Source organism: Mesoplodon densirostris, chromosome X (genome assembly GCF_025265405.1).
Source record: "Mesoplodon densirostris isolate mMesDen1 chromosome X, mMesDen1 primary haplotype, whole genome shotgun sequence".
In the NCBI taxonomy this organism is placed as follows: Eukaryota; Metazoa; Chordata; class Mammalia; order Artiodactyla; family Ziphiidae; genus Mesoplodon; species Mesoplodon densirostris.
The window spans coordinates 78868373-78888087 of NC_082681.1; the positions used below are offsets into that span (position 1 = coordinate 78868373).

General features: G+C 39.9%; 1 protein-coding gene across 1 annotated transcript in view; it reads left to right on the plus strand.

Moving 5' to 3' along the window:
- The window catches only part of TEX11 (testis expressed 11), a 378612-nt gene that overhangs the window by 180811 nt on the left and 178086 nt on the right, over nucleotides 1–19715 (plus strand). The window contains exon 12 of the mRNA XM_060086496.1: nucleotides 16711–16792. Within this exon, the coding sequence (XP_059942479.1) occupies nucleotides 16711–16792 (82 nt within the window). The remainder of the gene's footprint in view (nucleotides 1–16710; nucleotides 16793–19715) is intronic.

Sequence of the window (19715 nt, forward strand, 5' to 3'; positions counted from 1 at the left end):
TCCACATCCTTGCAAACACTTATTATTTTTTGATAGTAGACATGCTAATGGGTGTAAGGTACACCATTTATTTTTTTATTCTTTTGACTTGTGTTCGGTCTTCGTTGCTGTGTGTGGGCTTTCTCTAGTTGTGGCGAGCGGGGGCTACACTTTGTTGCAGTGTGCAGGCTTCTCACTGAAGTGGCTTCTCTTTGTTGCGGAGCACAGGCTCTAGGCATGCGGGCTGCAGTAGTTGTGGCGAGCAGGCTCTAGAGCGCAGGCTCAGTAGTTGTGGCACATGGGCTTAGTTGCTCCATGGCATGTGGGATCTTCCTGGGCCAAGCCTCGAACCCGTGTCCTGTGCATTGGCAGGCGGATTCTTAACCACTGCGCCACTAGGGAAGTCCCCCGTTTGTTTTTGAATGATATTTTTTCTGGGTATAGAATTTGAAATGGAGAGCTTTTCTTTCTTTGAGAATTTTAAAGATATTGTTCACAGTTTTCCTGTTACATTGTTTCTGATAATAAATATGATGCAATCCTTATTTTTGTTCTTTATGTAACATGTCCTTTTTCTCTGGCTAATATTTGGATTTTCTGTTTATCACTGGTTTTGAGCAGTTTGTTGATGATGTACTTTGAAGTAATTTTCTTTGTTTCTTGTGCTTGGGGCTGTTTGAGCATCTTGAATCTCTGGGATCATGGCTTTCATCATGTTTGGAAAGTTCCAGTATTTTTTGAAATATTTTTTTCTGCTTCACCCACAGATGCTAATTACTCATATATTAGGTTGTTTGAAGTCATTCCCACAGTTCACTTATGCTGTTTACATTTTAAAAGATTTTGGGGGGCAGGCTTCAAGATGGCGGAAGAGTAAGACATGGAGATCACCTTCCTCCCCACAAATACATCAGAATTACATCTACATGTGGAACAACTCCTACAGAACACCTACTGAATGCTGGTAGACCTCAGACCTCCCAAAAGGCAAGAAACTCCCCATGTACCTGGGTAGGGCAAAAGAAAAAAGAAAAAACAGAGACAATAGGGATGGGACCTGCACCAGTGGGAGGGAGCTGTGAAGGAGGAAAGGTTTCCACACACTTGGAAGACCCTTCTTGGGTGGAGACTGCAGGTGGCGGAGGGGGGAAGCTTTGGAGCCACGGAGGAGAGCGCAGCAAGTGGTGCGGAAGGCAAAGTGGAGCCCACACAGAGGATCGGTGCCGACAGCACTCACCAGCTCGAGAGTCTTGTCTGCTCACCCGCCAGGGCGGGTTGTGGCTGAGAGCTGAGGCTCTGGCTTTACTGGATCCCAGGGAGAAGACTGGGGTTGGCGGCGTGAACACAGCCTGAAGGGGGCTAGTGCACCAGAGCTAGCCAGGAGGGACTCCAGGAAAAAGTCTGGAGCTGCTGAAGAGGCAAGAGACTTTTTCTTGCCTCTTTGTCTCCTGCTGTGTGAGGAGACAGGATTAAGAGTGCCGCTTATGAGAGCTCCAGAGACGGGTGTGAGCCGCGGCTGTCAGTGCAGACCCCAGAGACGGGCATGAGACACTAAGGCTGCTGCAGCCACCAAGAAGCCTGTGTGCAAGCACAGGTCATTCTCCACACCTCCCTTCCCAGGAGCCTGTGCAGCCTGCCACTGCCAGAGTCCCATGATCCAGGGACAACTTCCCCGGGAGAACACACAGCACAGCTCAGGCTGGTGAAACGTCACACTGGCCTCTGCCGCCGCAGGCTTGCCCTGCATTCTGTACCCCTCCCTCCACCCGACCTGAGTGAGTCAGAGCCCCCGAATCAGCTGCTTTTTTAACCCCGTCCTGTCTGAGTGAAGAACAGACGCCCTGAGGCGACCTACACGCAGAGACGGGTCGAAATCCAAAGCTGAACTCCAGGAACTGTGCGAACAAAGAAGAGAAAGGGAAATTTCTCCCAGCAGCCTCAGGAGCAGCGGATTAAATCTCCACAATCAACTTGATGTACCCTGCATCTGTGGAATACCTGAATAGACAACATATCATCCCAAATTGAGGAGGTGGACTTTGGGAGCAACAATATATATATTTCCCTTTTTCTCTTTTTGTGAGTATGTATGTGTATGCTTCTGTGTGTTATTTTGTCTGTATAGCTTTGCTTTTAACATTTGTCCTTGGGTTCTGCTGTCCATTCTCTCTTTTTTTTTAATATCGTTTTTAGCGCTTGTTATTGGTGGATTTGTGTTTTGGTATGGTTGCTGTCTTCTTTCTTTTTTTTTTTTTTTTTTTTTTGCTGTACGCGGGCCTCTCACTGCTGTGGCCTCTCCCATTGCGGAGCACAGGCTCCGGACACACAGGCTCCGCGGCCATGGCTCGCGGGCCCAGCCGCTCCGTGGCATGTGGGATCCTCCGGGATCGGGGCACGAACCCGTGTCCCCTGCATCGGCAGGCGGACTCTCAACCATTGCACCACCAGGGAGGCCCTTCTTTCTTTTTTTATTAAAAAATTTTTTAATACTTATTTTTTATTTTAATAACTTTATATTATTTTATTTCATTTTTAAAAATCTTTTTCTTTCTTTCTTTCTCCCTTTTATTCTGAGCCATGTGGATGACAGGTTCTTGGTGCTTCAGCCAGGTGTCAGGGCTGTGCCTCTGAGGTGGGCGAACAAGTTCGGGACATTGGTCCACAAGAGACCTCCCAGCTCCATGTAATATCATACAGCGAAAGTCTCCCAGAGATCTCCATCTCAATGCCAAAATCCAGCTCCACTCAACGACCAGCAAGTTACAGTGCTGGACACCCTATGCCAAACAACTAGCAAGACAGGAACACAACCTCACACATTAGCAGAGAGGCTGCCTAAAATCATAATAAGGTCACAGACACCCCAAAACACACCACCAGATGTGGACTTGCCCACCATAAAGACAAGATGCAGCCTCATCCACCAGAACACAGGCACTAGTCCCCTCCACCAGGAAGCCTGCACAACCCACGGAACCAACCTTAGCCACTGAGGGCAGACAACAAAAACAATGGGAACTACGAACCTGCAGCCTACGAAAAGGAGACCCCAAATACGGTAATTAAGCAAAATGAGAAGATAGAGAAACATACAGCAGATGAAGGAGCAAGGTAAAAACCCACCAGACCTAACAAATAAAGAGGAAAAAAGCAGTCTACCTGAAAAACAATTCAGAATAATGATAGTAAAGATGATGCAAAATCTTGGATATAGAATGGAGAAAATACAAGAAACGTTTACCAAGGACGTAGAAGAACTAAAGAGCAAACAAACAATGATGAACAACACAATAAATGAAATTAAGAACTTTCTAGAAGGGATCAATAGCAGAATAACTGAGGTAGAAGAACAGATAAGTGACCTGGAAGATAAAATAGTGGAAATAACTACTGCAGACCAGAATAAAGAAGAAGGAATGAAAGGAATTGAGGACAGTCTCAGAGACCTCTGGGACAATGTTAAACGCACCAACATTCAAATGATAGGGGTCCCAGAAGAAGAAGATAAAAAGAAAGGGACTGAGAAGATATTTGAAGAGATTATAGTTGAAAACTTCCCTAATATGGGAAAGGAAATAGTTATTCAAGTCCAGGAAGCATTCAAATCAATTGAATTCGAAATGAAAATGGAGAAGTAACAACTGATACCACAGAAATACAGAGGATCATGAGAGATTAGAAGCAACTATATACCAATAAAATGGACAACCTGGAAGAAATGGACAAATTCGTACAAATGCACCACCTTCTGAGACTGAACCAGGAAGAAATAGAAAATATGAACAGGCCAATCACAAGCACTGAAATTGAAACTGTAATTAAAAGTCTTCCAACAAACAAAAGCTCAGGACCAGATGGCTTCACAGACGAATTCTATCGAACATTTAGAGAAGAGCTAACACCTAACCTTCTCAAACTCTTCCAAAATATAGCAGAGGGAGGAATACTCCCAAACTCATTCTATGAGGCCACCATCACCCTGATACCAAAACCAGACAGTGATTTCACAAAGAAAGAAAACTACAGGCCAATATCGCTGATGAACATAGATGCAAAAATCCTCAACAAAATACTAGCAAACAGAATTCAGCAGCACATTAAAAGGATCATACACCATGATCAAGTGGGGTTTATCCCTGGAATGCAAGGATTCTTCAACGTATGCAAATCAATCAATGTGATACACCATATTAACAAATTAAAGGAGAAAAACCATATGATCATCTCAATAGATGCAGAGAAAGCTTTCGTCAGAATTCAACACCGATTCATGATAAAAACCCTCCAGAATATAGGCATAGAGGGAACTTACCTCAACATAATAAAGGCTGTGTTATGACAAACCCACAGCCAACATCGTCCTCAATGGTGAAAATATGAAACCATTTCCAATAAGATCAGAAACAAGACAAGGTTACCCACTCTCACCACTATTATTTAACATAGTTTTGGAAATTTTGGCCACAGCAATCAGAAGAGAAAAAGAAATAAAAGGAATCCAAACCAGAAAAGAAGTAAAGCTGTCACTGTTTGCAGATGACATACACTATACACAGAGAATCCTAAAGAAGCTACTAGAAAACTAGTAGAGCTAATCAATGAATTTGTTAAAGTAGCAGGATACAAAATTAATGCACAGAAATCTCTTGCATTCCTATACACTGAAGATGAAATATCTGAAAGTGAAATCAAGAAAACACTCCCATTTACCATTGCAACGAAGAGAATAAAATACCTTGGAATAAACCTACCTAAGGAGACAAAAGACCTGTATGCAGAAAATTATAAGACACTGATGAAAGAAATTAAAGATGATACAAATAGATGGAGAGATATACCATGTTCTTGGATTAGAAGAATCAACATTGTGAAAATGACTCTACTACCCAAAGCAATCTACAGATTCAATGCAATCCTTATCAAACTACCAATGGGATTTTTCACAGAACTAGAACAAAAAAAATTCACAATCTGCATGAAAACACAAAAGACCCCAAATAGCCAAAACAATCTTGAGAAGGAAAACCGGAGCTGGAGGAATCAGGCTCCCTGACTTCAGAGTATATTACAAAGCTACGGTAATCGAGACAGTATGGTACTGGCACAAAAACAGAAATATAGATTACTGGAACGGGATAGAAAGCCCAGAAATAAACCCACACACATACAGTCACCCTCTCTTTGATAAAGGAGGCAAGAATATACAATGGAGAAAAGACAGCGTCTTCGATAAGTAATGGTGGGAAACCTGTACAACTACATGTAAAAGAATGAAATTAGACCAGTCGCTAACACCATACGCAAAAATAAACTCAAAATGGATTAAAGACCCAAATGGAAGGCCAGACACTATCAAACTCTTAGAGGAAAACATAGAACAGTCTGTGACATAAATCAAAGCAAGATCCTTTTTGACCCACTTCCTAGAGAAATGGAAATAAAAACAAAAATAAAGAAATGAGACCTAATGAAACTTAAAAGCTTTTGCACAGCAAAGGAAACCATAAACAAGACCAAAAGACAACCCTCAGAAGCGGAGAAAATATTTGCAAATGAAGCAACTGACAAAGGATTAATTTCCAAAATGTACAAGCAGCTCATGCAGCTCAATATCAAAAACACAAACAACCCAATCCAAAAATGGGCAGAAGACCTAAATGGACATTTCTCCAAAGAAGACATACAGACTGCCAACAAACACATGAAAGAATGCTCACCATCATTAATCATTAGAGAAATGCAAATCAGAACTACAATGAGATATCATCTCACATCGGTCAGAATGGCCATCATCAAAAAATCTACAAACAATAAGTGCTGGAGATGGTGTGGGGAAAAGGGAACACTTTTGCGCTGTTGGTGGGAATGTAAATTGATACAGCCACTATGGAGAGCAGTATGGAGGTTCCTTAAAAAACTAAAAATAGAACTACCGTACGACCCACTACTGGGCATATACCCTTGAGAAAACCATAATTCAAAAAGAGTCATGTACCAAAATGTTCATTGCAGCTCTATTTACAATAGCCAGAACATGCAACCAACCTAAGTGTCCGTCAACAGATAAATGGATAAAGAAGATGTTGCACATATATACAATGGAATATTACTCAGCCATAAAAAGAAATGAAATTGAGTTATTTTTAGTAAAGTGGATGGACCTGGAGTCTGTCATACAGAGTGAAGTAAGTCAGTATCAGAAAAAGAAATACCGTATGCTAACACATATATATGGAATCTAAGAAAAGGAAAAAAAAAAGGTCCTGAAGAACCTAAGGGCAAGACAGGAATAAAGACACAGACCTACTAGAGAATGGACTTGAGGATACGGGGAGGGGGAAGGGTTAGCTGTGACAAAGTGCGAGAGTGGCATGGACATATAAACACTACCGAATGTAAAATAGGTAGCTAGTGGGAGGCAGCCGCATAGTACAGGGAGATCAGCTCGATGCTATGTGACCACCTAGAGGGCTGGGATAAGGAGGGTGGGAGGGAGGGGGATGCAAGAGGGAAGAGATATGAACATATATGTATATGTATAACTGATTCACTTTGTTGTAAACGGAAACTAACACACCATTGTACAGCAATTATACTCCAATAAAGATGTTAAAAAATTTTTTAAATTTAAAAAATAAAAAGTTTTTTTTGGTCTGTGTTTCATTTTGGAATGTTTTGTATTGCTATGACTTCAAGGTCATTAATTTTTGTTCTGCAGTGTCTGATCTTCTGTTAATCCCATCTGCTATAAGCTGAATATTTGTGTTCCACGACCCCAAATTCATACAGTGAAATTCTAACCACCAAGGTGATGGTATTAGGAGGTGGGGTCTTTGGAGGTGATTACATCATGAGGGCAGAGTCCTGATGATTGGAATTAGTGCCTTTATATAGGATGCCTGAGAGAGAACTCCCTCACCCCTTTCCATTTAAGATTCCAGTGAGAAAGGAGCCATTTATGAGGAAGTGGGCTCTTACCAGACACTGAGTATGCTGGTGCTATGATTTTGGACCTCCCAGCCTCCAGAACTGTGAGAAATAATTGTTTGTTGTTTATAAGCCACCCAGTTTATGCTGTTTTTGTTACAGCAGCCCAAATGGACTGACACCATCTTGTATAGTTTTCACGTCTGATTTTGCAATTTTTATTTGTGGAAGTTTGATTTGAATCATTTTTGTGTTCTGTGTCTCTGATTAGCTTTTTGAGCATATGAAATATAATTTTACTCACTCTTTTAATGTCCTTCTCTGCTAATTCTTGTATCTGTGTCACTTCTGGGTCAGTTTCAGTTGGTTATCTCCCCCGTATGGATCATGTTTTCCTGCCTCTTTCCAGGCCTCATCGTCTTTCATTGGATGCCAAGTGTTGTGAATTTTACATTGTTGAGTGCTAGATATTTTTATGATAGTATAAATCTTGTTGAGCTTTATTACGGGAAGCAGGCAAGTTATAGGCATACCTAAAGAGATATTGTAGGTTAGTTCCAGACCATCACAATAAAGCAAGTATCACAATAACGTGAGTCACAAATTTTTTTGTTTTCCCAGTGCATATGAAAGTACGTTTATAATGTCTTCTATTAAGTGTGTAATAGCATTATGTCTGATAAACAATATAAGTACCTTAATTAAAAATACTTTATTGCTAAAAAATGCTAACCATTGTCTGAGCCTTCAGCAAATCATAATAATGTCTTTGCTGGTAGAGGGTCTTGCCTCGATTTTGATGGCTCCAGACTGATCAGGGAGGTTGTTGCTGAAGGTTGGGGTGGCTGTGGCATTTTCTTAAAATAAGATGAGAAAGAAGTTTGTCCCATCAATTAAATCTTTCTTTTACGAACGATTTGTCTTTAGCATGCAGTGCTATTTTGATAGCATTTTACCCACAGTAAAACTTCTTTCAAATTTGGAGTCAATCCTCTCAAACCCTACTGCTGCTTTATCAACTAAGCTTAATATTCTAAATCTTTCATTGTCATTTCAACAGTCTTCACAGCATCTTCACCAGGAGTAGATTCCCTCTCCAGAAACCACTTTCTTTGCTCATCTATAAGAAGCAACTCTTCATTCATTAAAGTTTTATCATGAGATTGCAGCAGTTCAGTTTCATCTTTAGGTTCTGCTTCCAGTTCTAGTTCTCTTGCTCTTTCTACCACATCTGCAGTTACTTCCTCCACTGGAGTCTTGAACCCCTCAAAGTCATCCACGAGGGTTGAAGTCAACTCCTTCCAAACTCCTATTAATGTTGATATTTTGACCTTTCCCCATGAATCACAAATGTTTATAATGGCATCTAGAATGGCGAATCCTTTCCAGACGATTTTCTATTTACTTTGTCTGGATCCATCAGTGGAAATCACTACCATGGCAGCTATAGTGTTACGAAATATATTTGTTAAATAATAAAATTCAAAAGTTGAAATTGCTCCTTGATCCATAGGCTGCAGAATGGATGTTGTATTAGCAAGCATGAAAACATTAATTTTATTGTACATCTCCATCAGAGTTCTTGGGTGACCAAGTGCATTGTCAAAGTAATATTTTGAAAGGAATCTTTTTTCCTGAGCAGTAGTCCTCAACAGTGGGCTTAAAATATTCAGTAGACCATGTTGTGAACAGATGTGCTGTCATCCAGGCTTTGTTGTTCCATTTACAGAGCACAGAAGAGTAGATTTAGCATAATTCTTATGGGCCCTAGGATTTTAGGAGTGGTTAATGAGCATTGGCTTCAACTGAATGTCACCAGCTACATTAGTCTCTAACAAGACAGTTAGCCTGGCCTTGGAAGCTTTGAAGCCAAGCATTGACTTCTCTCTAGCTATGAAAGTCCTAGATGGCATCCTCTTCCATTAGAAGGCTGTTTTGCCTACAGTGAAAATCTGTTGTTTAGTGTAGCTACCTTCATTGATTATCTTAGCTAGATCTTGCGGATAAACTTGCTGTAGCTGTTATATTAGCACTTGCTGCTTCACCTTGCACTTTTATGTTAAGGAGTCAGCTTCTTTCCTTAAACCTCATGAACTAATCTCTGCTAGCTTTAAACTTTTGTTCTGTAGCTTCCTCACCTCTTTCAACCTTCATACAATTGAAGAGAGATAGGGCCTTGCTCTGGATTAGGCTTTGGCTTAAGGGAATGTTTTGGCTGGTTTGATCTTCTATCCAGACCACTAAAACTTTCTGTATCGGTAATAAGACTGTTTCACTGTCTTATCATTCATGTGTGCACTGGAGTTGCACTTCTAATTTCCTTCAAGAATTTTTCCTTTGCATTCAGAACTTGGCTAACTGGTACAAGAGGCCTAGCTTTCAGCTTATCTTGGCTTTCAGCATGCCTTCCTCACTAAGCTTAATTATTTCTAGCTTTTGATTTAAAGTGAGAGGCATACGACTCTTCAGGTGAACACTTAGAGGCCTTTGTAGGGATATTAATTGGCTAATTTCAATACTGTTGGGTCTCAGGGAATAGGGAGGCCTGAGGAGAGGGAGAGAGATGGGGGGCTGCCCAGTTGGTGGAGCAGTCAGAATACAGACAGCGTTTAAGTTCGCCATCTTATATGGACACAGTTCATGGCATCCCAGAACAATTACAATAGTAACATCAAAAATCACTGAGCACAGATAACCATAACAAATATAATAATAAAATTTGAAATATTGCAAGAATGACCAAAATGTGACACAGAAACACAAAGTGAGTAAATGCTACTGGAAAAATGGTACTGATAGAGTTGCTTGACGCAGGATTACCACAAACCTTCAGTATGTAAAAAACACAGTGTCTGCAAAGTGCAATAAAGTGAAGTGCAATAAAATGAGGTATTCCTGTACTTGGAAACAATTTGATCCTGCAGTTAGTAGTACTCCTAACTCTTGCTAAGTATGAAACATTTCCTCATGTGCTTTGTAATTTAGGATTGTTAGTTTATCTTTAGTGTTAATCTTCTAGAATCCTGTACAACCTGGATTGAGGACATGGCCCTATATCTTTTTTTTTTTTGATGTGGACCATTTTTAAAGTCTTTATTGAATTTATTACAATATTGTTTCTGTTTTATGTTTTGGTTTTTTGGCCCCGAGGCATGCGGGATCTTAGCTCCCCAACAAGGGATTGAACCCACACCCCCTGCATTGGAAGGCAAAGTCTTAACCACTGGACCACCAGGGAAGTCCATGGCCCTACATCTATTTGCTTTAACCAGATATCTAAGAGATAACACTCTTTTGGTGACTTTTATTTTGATTTTCAGCTTTACAGTTCTTGGACAACATGAGTAGTATAAATTTTTTAAATACATGTATTTATTTATTTTTGGCTGTTTTGGGTCTTCGTTACTGCACGCGGGCTTTCTCTAGTTGCGGCGAGCAGGGACTACTCTTTGTTGTGGTACGCAGGCTTCTCATTGCGGTGGCTTCTCTTGCTGTGGAGCATGGGCTCTAGGCACACGGGCTTCAGTAGCTGTGGCACGCGGGCTCCGTAGTTGCAGCTCGTGGGCTCTAGAGCACAGGCTTAGTAGTTGTGGCACACAGGCTTAGTTGCTCTGTGGCATGTGGGATCTTCCCGGACCACGGCTCAAACCTGTGTCCCCAGCATTGGCAGGCGGATTCTTAACCATTGCACCACCAGGGAAGTCCGAGTGGTATAAATTTGAACTCCATATCTATGTGAAGGTAGAGCTTGTTAAAAAATCCTCCAGACTCCCCCCTCCCCCGCGTCCGCCAATCATCTAGACAAACATTTCTTTTTGGCCTCATTCAGAGATTTGGCAGAAGACAGACAAACTTCCAATACCATTAGATAAAAGAGAAATAAAAAACCCAGGATACTCACCATTCCCATACAGTCCACTTCTCCATGTTTTGATGACTTACTACAATCTTTCTGCTTTTGTTTACTTTTCAGAGTCCTCAGGTTGTTGCTTTGTAGATCTTGTTCAGGGCTTTTAGTTGTAATTAGTGGAGGATATAGACTATAGTTGTCATGCTCCATCTTGGCTGGAACTGGAACAGATAGTAATGTTTTTAAAAATTAGTTTTTGAGGGGAAATTAAAATTTGGTAGCCTTATGTTATTCCACAAAGTTGTTTTTGAAAATTTGTCAGTACAGTGAAATTGGAAGTCTTGGTTGCTTAGATAAGACACCAAAAGCACAAGAGAAAAAGGAAAATTAGATGATATCAGGCTTCATTAAAGTTAAAAATTTTGGGACTTCCCTGGTTGCACAGTGGTTAAGAATCTGCCTGCCAATGCAGGCGACATGGGTTCGAGCCCCTGTCTGGGAAGATTCCACATGCCACAGAGCAACTAAGCCCATGCACCACAACTACTGAAGCCCATGCCCCTAGAGCCCATGCTCTGCAACAAGAGAAGCCACCGCAATGAGAAGCCCGTGCACCACAACGAAGATTAGCCCCCGCCCGCCGCAACTAGAGAAAGCCCGCACGCAGCAACAAAGACCCAACACAGCCATAAGTAAGTAAGTAAGTAAGTAAATAAACAAATAAATAAATAAATAGTTAAAAAATTTTGCTTCAAGTGAAACCATGAGGAAAGTAAAACCACAACCCATGGGGTCCTCCCAAAAGAATGGGAGAAAATAATTGCAAATTATGTATGATAAGTGTCTGGTATCCAGGATATATTTTTATAAAAATCTCTTACTACTCAGTAGTAAGAAGACAACCCAATTAAAAATGAGCAAAGGATTTGAATAGGTATTTCTCCAAAGAAGGTATACCATAGGCCAATAATAAGAACATGGAAAGATGCTCAGTATCACTAATTATCAGGAAAATGCAAATCAGAAGCACAATGAGGGACCACTTCACACTCACTAAAATGACTATATATATATATATATTTTTTTGTGTGTGTGTGTGTGTGGTACATGGGCTTCTCACTGCTGTGGCCTCTCCCGTTGCAGAGCACAAGCCCCGGACGCCTCAGGCTCAGCGGCCGTGGCTCACGGGCCGAGCTGCTCCGCGGCATGTGGGATCTTCCTGGACCGGGGCACGAACCCATGTCCCCTGCATCGGCAGGTGGACTCTCAACCACTGCGCCACCAGGGAAGCCCTAAAATGACTATATTTTTTTAAATGGACAAAAACAATTATTGATGTGAATGTGGAATAATTATAACATTTATACACTGCTGGTGCGAATGTTAAATGGTACAACCACTTTGGAAGACAGTTTGGCAGTTCCTCTAAAAGTTAAACATAGAGATACCATATGACCCAGCAATTCCACTCCTAGGTGTATACTCAAGAGAACTGAAAACGTGTCCACATAAAAACTTGTGCATGAATGTTTTTAGCACCACTATTTACAACAGCCAAAATATGGAAACAGCCCATATGTCCATCAGTTGATGAACAGATAAACAAAATATGGTATATCCACACTAAAGAATATTATTTGGCCATAAAAATGAATGTAGTGCTGATACATGGTACAACATTAATGAACCCTGGAAACATTATGCCAGTTGAAGAAAACCAGCCACAAAAGAACACATATTGTATCATTCCATTTACATGAAATTTCCCAAATAGGCAAATATATAGATACAGAAAGTAGAATAGTGTTTGCCTGGGTTTTTGGGTGAGGTGGCACTGGAAGGAATGGAGAATGACTATTAAAGGGTACAAGGTTTCTTTTTGTGGTGATGAAAATGTTCTAAAACTGATAAACAACTTTGTGAATATACTAAAACTCATTGAGTTGTGTACTTTATTTTTTAAAATATTTATTTATGGCTGCATCGTTGTGTTTTTTTTTTAAATCACAACTCTTGAGTGCATGTCTTTATTTTGTTCTGATTTTGTTTTTCTTTCTTTCTGGTGCCATCAATTTATTTATGGGAATGGTATTTTTTCAGTGTTTTGATTTATAAATTGGAAAAATAAGAATAGAGTTGACGCTGAGCCTTGTGGACATAGGAACTAACTGAAGAAAACAGATTAGCCCTCTCCATCTATTAAATTTTACTTTTTATATTTAGTAATTATTTATCATAACTGTAATACACTTGTGTCATTTTGATTACTTGCATACCAATAATTGTACTGATTTCTCAATCCAGAAGATTATTATTTTTGAACACTTAGAGCCTTGTGGTCAATTCTGGAGCACATTTCTATTGCAGGGACACATGATCGGGGATCTATAAAATAATTCCAAGCATAAAATACATTAGATCTTTGGGGGGAATGGAGCGGGAATAGGGATTCACAGAGAGGAGTGTGGGGTGAGCATCCAGTCCTAGATGGAGTATTGGATGGTACCTGACAGTCCCCTTATTTGCCTTTTCATGGCTCTGTCGTGATGCTCTGGTGGTGTGGGTTCGCAGACACGGCACGTGTGTCCAGAGCTGCGGCCATGGCCTCGCCATCCTCCTCCTCTGTCTCTTGTACCAGAAGGCATCGATGTGCCCGGGGGAGGAGAAGCTGGCAGGCCACAGCACCCCCTTTGTTCTGATTTTAATTGGAGTGTTCTTTTTTTTTGAGAATTTTTTAGAGCAGTTTAAGTTCACAGCAAAATTAAGCAGAAGATACAGAGATTTCCCATACACATCCTCCCCTAGTCGTGCACAGCCTTCCTAGCTATCAACCCACCAAAGTAGTGCGTTTGTTACAACTGATGAGCCTGCACTGACACATCATTATCACCCAAAGTCCACTGTGTACGTTAGAGTTCACTCTTAGTGTTGTATGTTCTAAGGGTTTGGAAAAATGTGTAATGGCATGTATCCATCTATACTATCATACAGAGTAGTTTCACCGCCCTAGAACTCCTCTGTGTTCCACCTATTCATCCCTCCCTTTCCCCTAACCCTTGCCAACCACTGATCTTTTTACTGACTCTGTAGTTTTGCCTTTTCCATAGTGTCATGTAATTGGAATCCTGTAGTATGTAGCCTTTTCAGATTAGCTTCTTTCAGTTAGTAATATGCATTTAAGATTCCTCCATGTCTTTTCATAGCTTGATAGCTCATTTCTTTGTAACTTTGAACAATATTCCATTGTCTGGATGTTCCATAGTTTATTTATCTATTCACCTACTCAAGGACGTCTTGGTTGCTTCCAAGTTTTGTCAATTATGAATAAAATACCATCAGCTGTTTTCCTTGAAGCGACAGACCTATTTCTTTCATTTTTGTGAAAATGTCTGCCAAATACCCATGTTGGAATAACTGAGGTTTGTCTAAAATGGTATTCCGTGACAAAAATGACTTGTTCAGCTTGCAGTTCAAATAATCACACAAGTGTTTTCTTCCTGGAAACAGCTACTACGGTACTTCAACGTGCAGGAAAAATGCTTTATGCATACTTCTCATTTCATCATATTGGATATTAAAAAGACATGAACTGGTACAGCCACTTTGGAAGACAGTTGGGCAATTTCTTACAAAACTAAACATACTTTTACTATATAGTCCAGTAATTGCACTCCATGCTATTTGCCCAAAGGAGTTGAAAACTTGTGTACACACAAAACCTACACATGGTTGTTTATAGCAGCTTTATTCATAATTGCATCGGATCTTAGTTGCGGCATGCAGGATCTTTCATTGCAGCACACTGGCTCTTTGTTGCAGTACGCGGGCTTCTCTCTAGTTATGGTGTGCAGGCTCAGTAGTTGCGGCACGCGGGCTCTCTAGTTGTGGCACGTGGGCTCCAGAGCACATGGGCTCTGTAGTTGTAGCATGAGGGCCTAGATGCCCTGCAGCATGTGGGATCTTAATTCCCCAGCCAGGGATCGAACCCACGTTTCCTACATTGGAAGGTGGATTCTAAACCACTGGACCACCAGGAAAGTCCTGAGTTGTGTACTTTATTATTATTATTATTTTTTTTAATGTCATGGGTATTTTTAAAATTTATTTTGGGCTGTGTTGGGTCTTCGTTGCTGTGTGTGGGCTTTTCTCTAGTTGCAGTGAGGGGGGCCACTCTTTGTTGCAGTGCGTGGGCCTCTCATTGCGGTGGCTTCTCTTGTTGCAGAGCACAGGTTCTAGGTGCACGGGCTTCAGTAGTTGTGGCTCGCTGGCTTAGTTGCTCCACGGCATGTGGGATCTTCCCGGACCAGGGCTCAAACCCATGTCCCCTGCATTGGCAGGCGGATTCTTAACCACTGTGCCATCAGGGAAGCCCTCCGAGTTGTGTACTTTAAATGGGTGAATTGTATGGTATGTTTATTATAGCCCATTAAAGCTGTTACCCCCAAAAAAAGTCTTGCAACAGATTTTTTTTAACCTAAAATGATATTTGTAGCCTGAAAAATGGGTAAGATTTCTGAAGGAGAGAATGTAGGAAAAGGAGTAGTTTCATAGAAGCTAAACCTTAGGAAAGCCTCACAGTAAGGGGCTAGGAAGATAAGAAGAACACCTTAAAGTAGGTAAAATACCCAGTAGATTGGCAAAAACTTAGAAGTCCGATAATTCCAAGTGTTGACAAGGATGTGGAACACTGGGAATTCTCATCCACAGCTGATGTTAGTGTAAAGTGGTATACCACTTTGGAATTGCAAGTATGAGTCCTCCTGCTTTGTTCTATTTCAAGATTTTTTCGGCATCCCTTGCATTTTCATATGAATTTTGGGGTCAGCCTGTCAATTTCTACAAAGAAACCAGCTGGAAATTTGATTGCATTGAATCTGTAGGTCAATTGGGGGATTACTGCTATCTGAACAATATTAAGTTTTCCAATCAGGAATATGGGATGTATTTTTATTTATTTAGGTCTTTAATTTCTTTCAGTAATGTTTTGTAGTTTTCAGTATAGAAGTCTTGCCCTTATTTTTAAAATTTATTCCTATGTATTTTATTCTTTTTGATGCTATTATAAATGGAATTATTTTCTTAACTTCACTTTTGGATTGTTCATTGCTAATATGTGGAATATGTCTTGAGCCGAAGAGATATTCCAACATGCCCGTTAGGAAAGGTGGTACTGCAATAAGTTATAATTATAATGCAATCTTAGTTTATTCTTTGTACTGATGTTATCTTTATTTGCAAATGCTTTTAATACCAGTAGTTACTTTTTCCCTAACTTTCCATTCTTCAGGCATCTCACCCATGAATCGCTGTAATTTTTTGCAGAGCTTGGAGCGAATGAGTACAATGTTCATGTAGAGGTTAATTGACATTGTAGAGAGAAAAATTCTATTCTGTGAGCCTAGACTGCACTTTTAATCGTAGACTGCTGTTTAAAGATGTACACTGTCAGGCAAAAGTGGAAGCAGGTCCAACTAGCAAGGACTTGGAAAAACCATTCAGAGTACATTGTTATTAATAGTAAATATGATAGGTTTATCCTATAGGAAAGACAATATGTTTTCTATTTCATTCAGCCATTGTTTGCAAAGGACCTTCGTTGTTATTAAAGTCTCAAAAGAAAACAAACCTAATTGATGTTTGGAGTTTTGCTTACCAAGACAAAAATATGGTCTTAACATTCTTACAGTTTAAGTATTGACCTTGCCATTAAATGCTTGCCACTCAATAGAAATGTTTACATGTTCTTTTCCTTTTACTATTTCATTTAGATTGAATAGAATACCAGAAAATATCCTCAGGAATAGACCGGATGTTATGATTTGATTTTTTTATAATTTTGATTTCCTTTGATCATGATACATCTTGCTGTGGTTGAATAAAACAGGCAATTACTTGAAAATTGTCTTTAACATTTCACAGTGTTAATATCATTGTGATTTCTTTGTTTAAAATAGGAACATTTAACTCCAAGTGGGCTTTTCTTAAAGATGAAAATCCTCTTGAAGTATGAAACAGCTAATGAAGAATTTCTTGGAGGTAAGTAACATCTTTGTGTGTGAAGAGTACACAATTTTGAAATATTAACACCAATTTGTTCAATGTAAGATCTTCTGTAGTATACTAGCATAGGTATAATTTGATGGTGACTGAGAAGGAAATTGAGCACATAAGACTGTCAGTCAGGAAGAAAAGGAGAAGGAAGAGAGAATAGTAGCAAATTTAACAAGTAGTAAAAAAGAGCTGAATAAAAGCTATCAGTTTTCCTTTAGTCTAGCAGAAAATTGCAGCTGCCCAACCTGCCCACCATGAAGAAAGATAACCTATTGATAGAAAAAGCCTTTGTAATGCTGTGCCTTTTTATAATTACTTGTATAAATATTGCTATTTGCTTTTCAAAATTCTCAAGGGACTAGAATGTACACATCACAACATAAACATCCTGATACACAGCTGTGGGTCATTTGGCAAGTGACTTAACTTTTCTGTGCTTCAGTTTCTTCATCTTTAAAAGAAATGTAATATTAATGTCTACCTCACTGTGTTGTTTTGAGAATCCTATGAGAAAAAGTATGTAAAGCATTTAGTTCCATGCCTGGTACATAGTTAGTGTGCAATAAATATTACCTGTTCTTGTAGTTATTATTATTGTTGTTATTACTACTATATAGATGAATTAAGTGAGGCATAATATCTCTATGCACACTGGCCCCTTAACAGCATTTCAGTTATGTTTAGTCATAAAAATAATTTACTCTAAATTTTTTTAATGTATACATGCTTTATTTTTTTACTGCATAAAAATTTAATTGTACTATAGAGCTGCATTTTTACTATATAAAATTATTTGTTAGTATAATAACTGATTATCCAATAAATAATAACAATTTATAATAAGTAGGACAGTAATCAGATTTGGAAGTTGCTCTAAATTTAGTGCCAATTTAGTACTGCTGAAACTTTCTGTGACTTCTAGAATGTTAGCCAATCACTAAGAGACCTCAGAAGCTGAAATATATAGAGGATTCTGCATCTCTAGGTAATAGTATCAGCTCAGATATACACAGGTTGAAATTTATTAGGAGCCAGAAAGACAACTCCTCTTTTTTTGCAGTACAGGAATAAACAAACCAACAAACTAATTAAAGGAATAGTCACTCAAGCTAATATAATATGGGAAGATCAGAGAGATTATTGGAGTCACCTAGTTTGAAGTTGATTAATTTTGGACTAGAATTCCCCATTACAGTTTTTTTATCAAAATGTAGAAAAGAAACAGAGTTTAAAATGAAATTTTTCTTTATTTCCAGATTGTTTTTACTTGACTCAATCTAGATGCTCATGATAGAGTTGCAACATCAGATTACAAACTAGGAAACTTCATGAATTTAAGTTTTCTATAGTTTAAAATAATAAAATTATTTTTCACTTTGTATTAAAAGTATATATGGGGACTTCCCTGGTGGCGCAGTGGTTAAGAATCTGCCTGCCGGGCCTCCCTGGTGGCGCAAGTGGTTGAGAGTCCGCCTGCCGATGCAGGGGATACGGGTTCGTGCCCCGGTCTGGGAGGATCCCATATGCCGCGGAGCGGCTGGGCCCATGAGCCATGGCCGCTGAGCCTGCGCGTCCGGAGCCTGCGTGTCCGGAGCCTGTGCTCCGCAACGGGGGAGGCCACAACAGTGAGAGGCCCGCATACCGCAAAAAAAAAAAAAAAAAAAAAAAGAATCTGCCTGCCAATGAAGGGGACACGGGTTCGAGCCCTGGTCTAGGAAGATCCCACATGCCCTGAAGCAGCTAAGCCCATGCGCCACAACTACTGAGCCTGTGCTCTAGAGCCCATGAGCCACAGCTGTTAAGCCCACAAGCCAGAGCTACTGAAACCCGCGCCTAGAGCCCATGCTCCGCAACAAGAGAAGCCATTGCACTGAGAAGCCCACATATCACAATGAAGAGTAGCCCCCACTTGCCACAACTAGGGAAAGCCCACGCGCAGCAACAAAGACCCAATGCAGCCAAAAATAAATAAATTAATTAGAAAAAAAGTATATATGAAACTTGCATTTTTATAATCTGTTCATTTCTTTGCTAATGAAAATACTTTAAGAATGGTCAACCTGGGCTTCCCTGGTGGTGCAGTGGTTAAGAATCCACCTGCCAATGCAGGGGACACGGATTCGAGCCCTGGTCTGGGAAGATCCCACATGCCGTGGAGTAACTAAGCCCGTGTGCCACAACTACTGAGCCTGCGCTCTAGAGCCTGTGAGCCACAGCTACTGAGCCTGCGAGCCACAACTACTGAAGCCCACGTGCCTAGAGCTCGTGCTCTGCAACAAGAGAGGCCACCGCAATGAGAAGCCTGTGCACTGCAGCGAGTAGTCCCCACTCGCCACAACTAGAGAAAGCCCGTGCACAACAACAAAGACCCAACATAGCCAAAAATAAATACATTTATTTTTTTTTTTTAAAAAGAATGGTCAACCTAACTTCTTTTTCATTAGAACTTCACTGGTATTTTTTATAGTAGGAAAAGTAGAAATTAAAAATTTTTTATTATGAAAAGGTAGCACATACCCATTAAGGAAGTTTTTGGAAAATACTAAAAATATCCATTGTCCACCATCCACTGGAATATCACCTCCTTGGCAGCAGAGATTTTTGTGTGTTTTGTCCACTTCTGGATTCCCAGTACCAAGCACAGTTCCTGGCACAGAGAATACACTCATCAGTTATTTTTCGAATAAATAATCTAAACACAATCACTTTTAAAAATTTGATGATTTATTTTCAGTATTTTTCTATATTAATTTGCTTGTTTTATAGAATTGTGACTATATAGTACAGACAGCCTTTGTTTTCCAATTTTGTTTTTTTACTAATCTTATAACCATTTTTCATATTGGTGCATATTCATTTTTTAAATGCAAAACAGTTTTATTTCATACTTAACAATTTTAATGGTTGC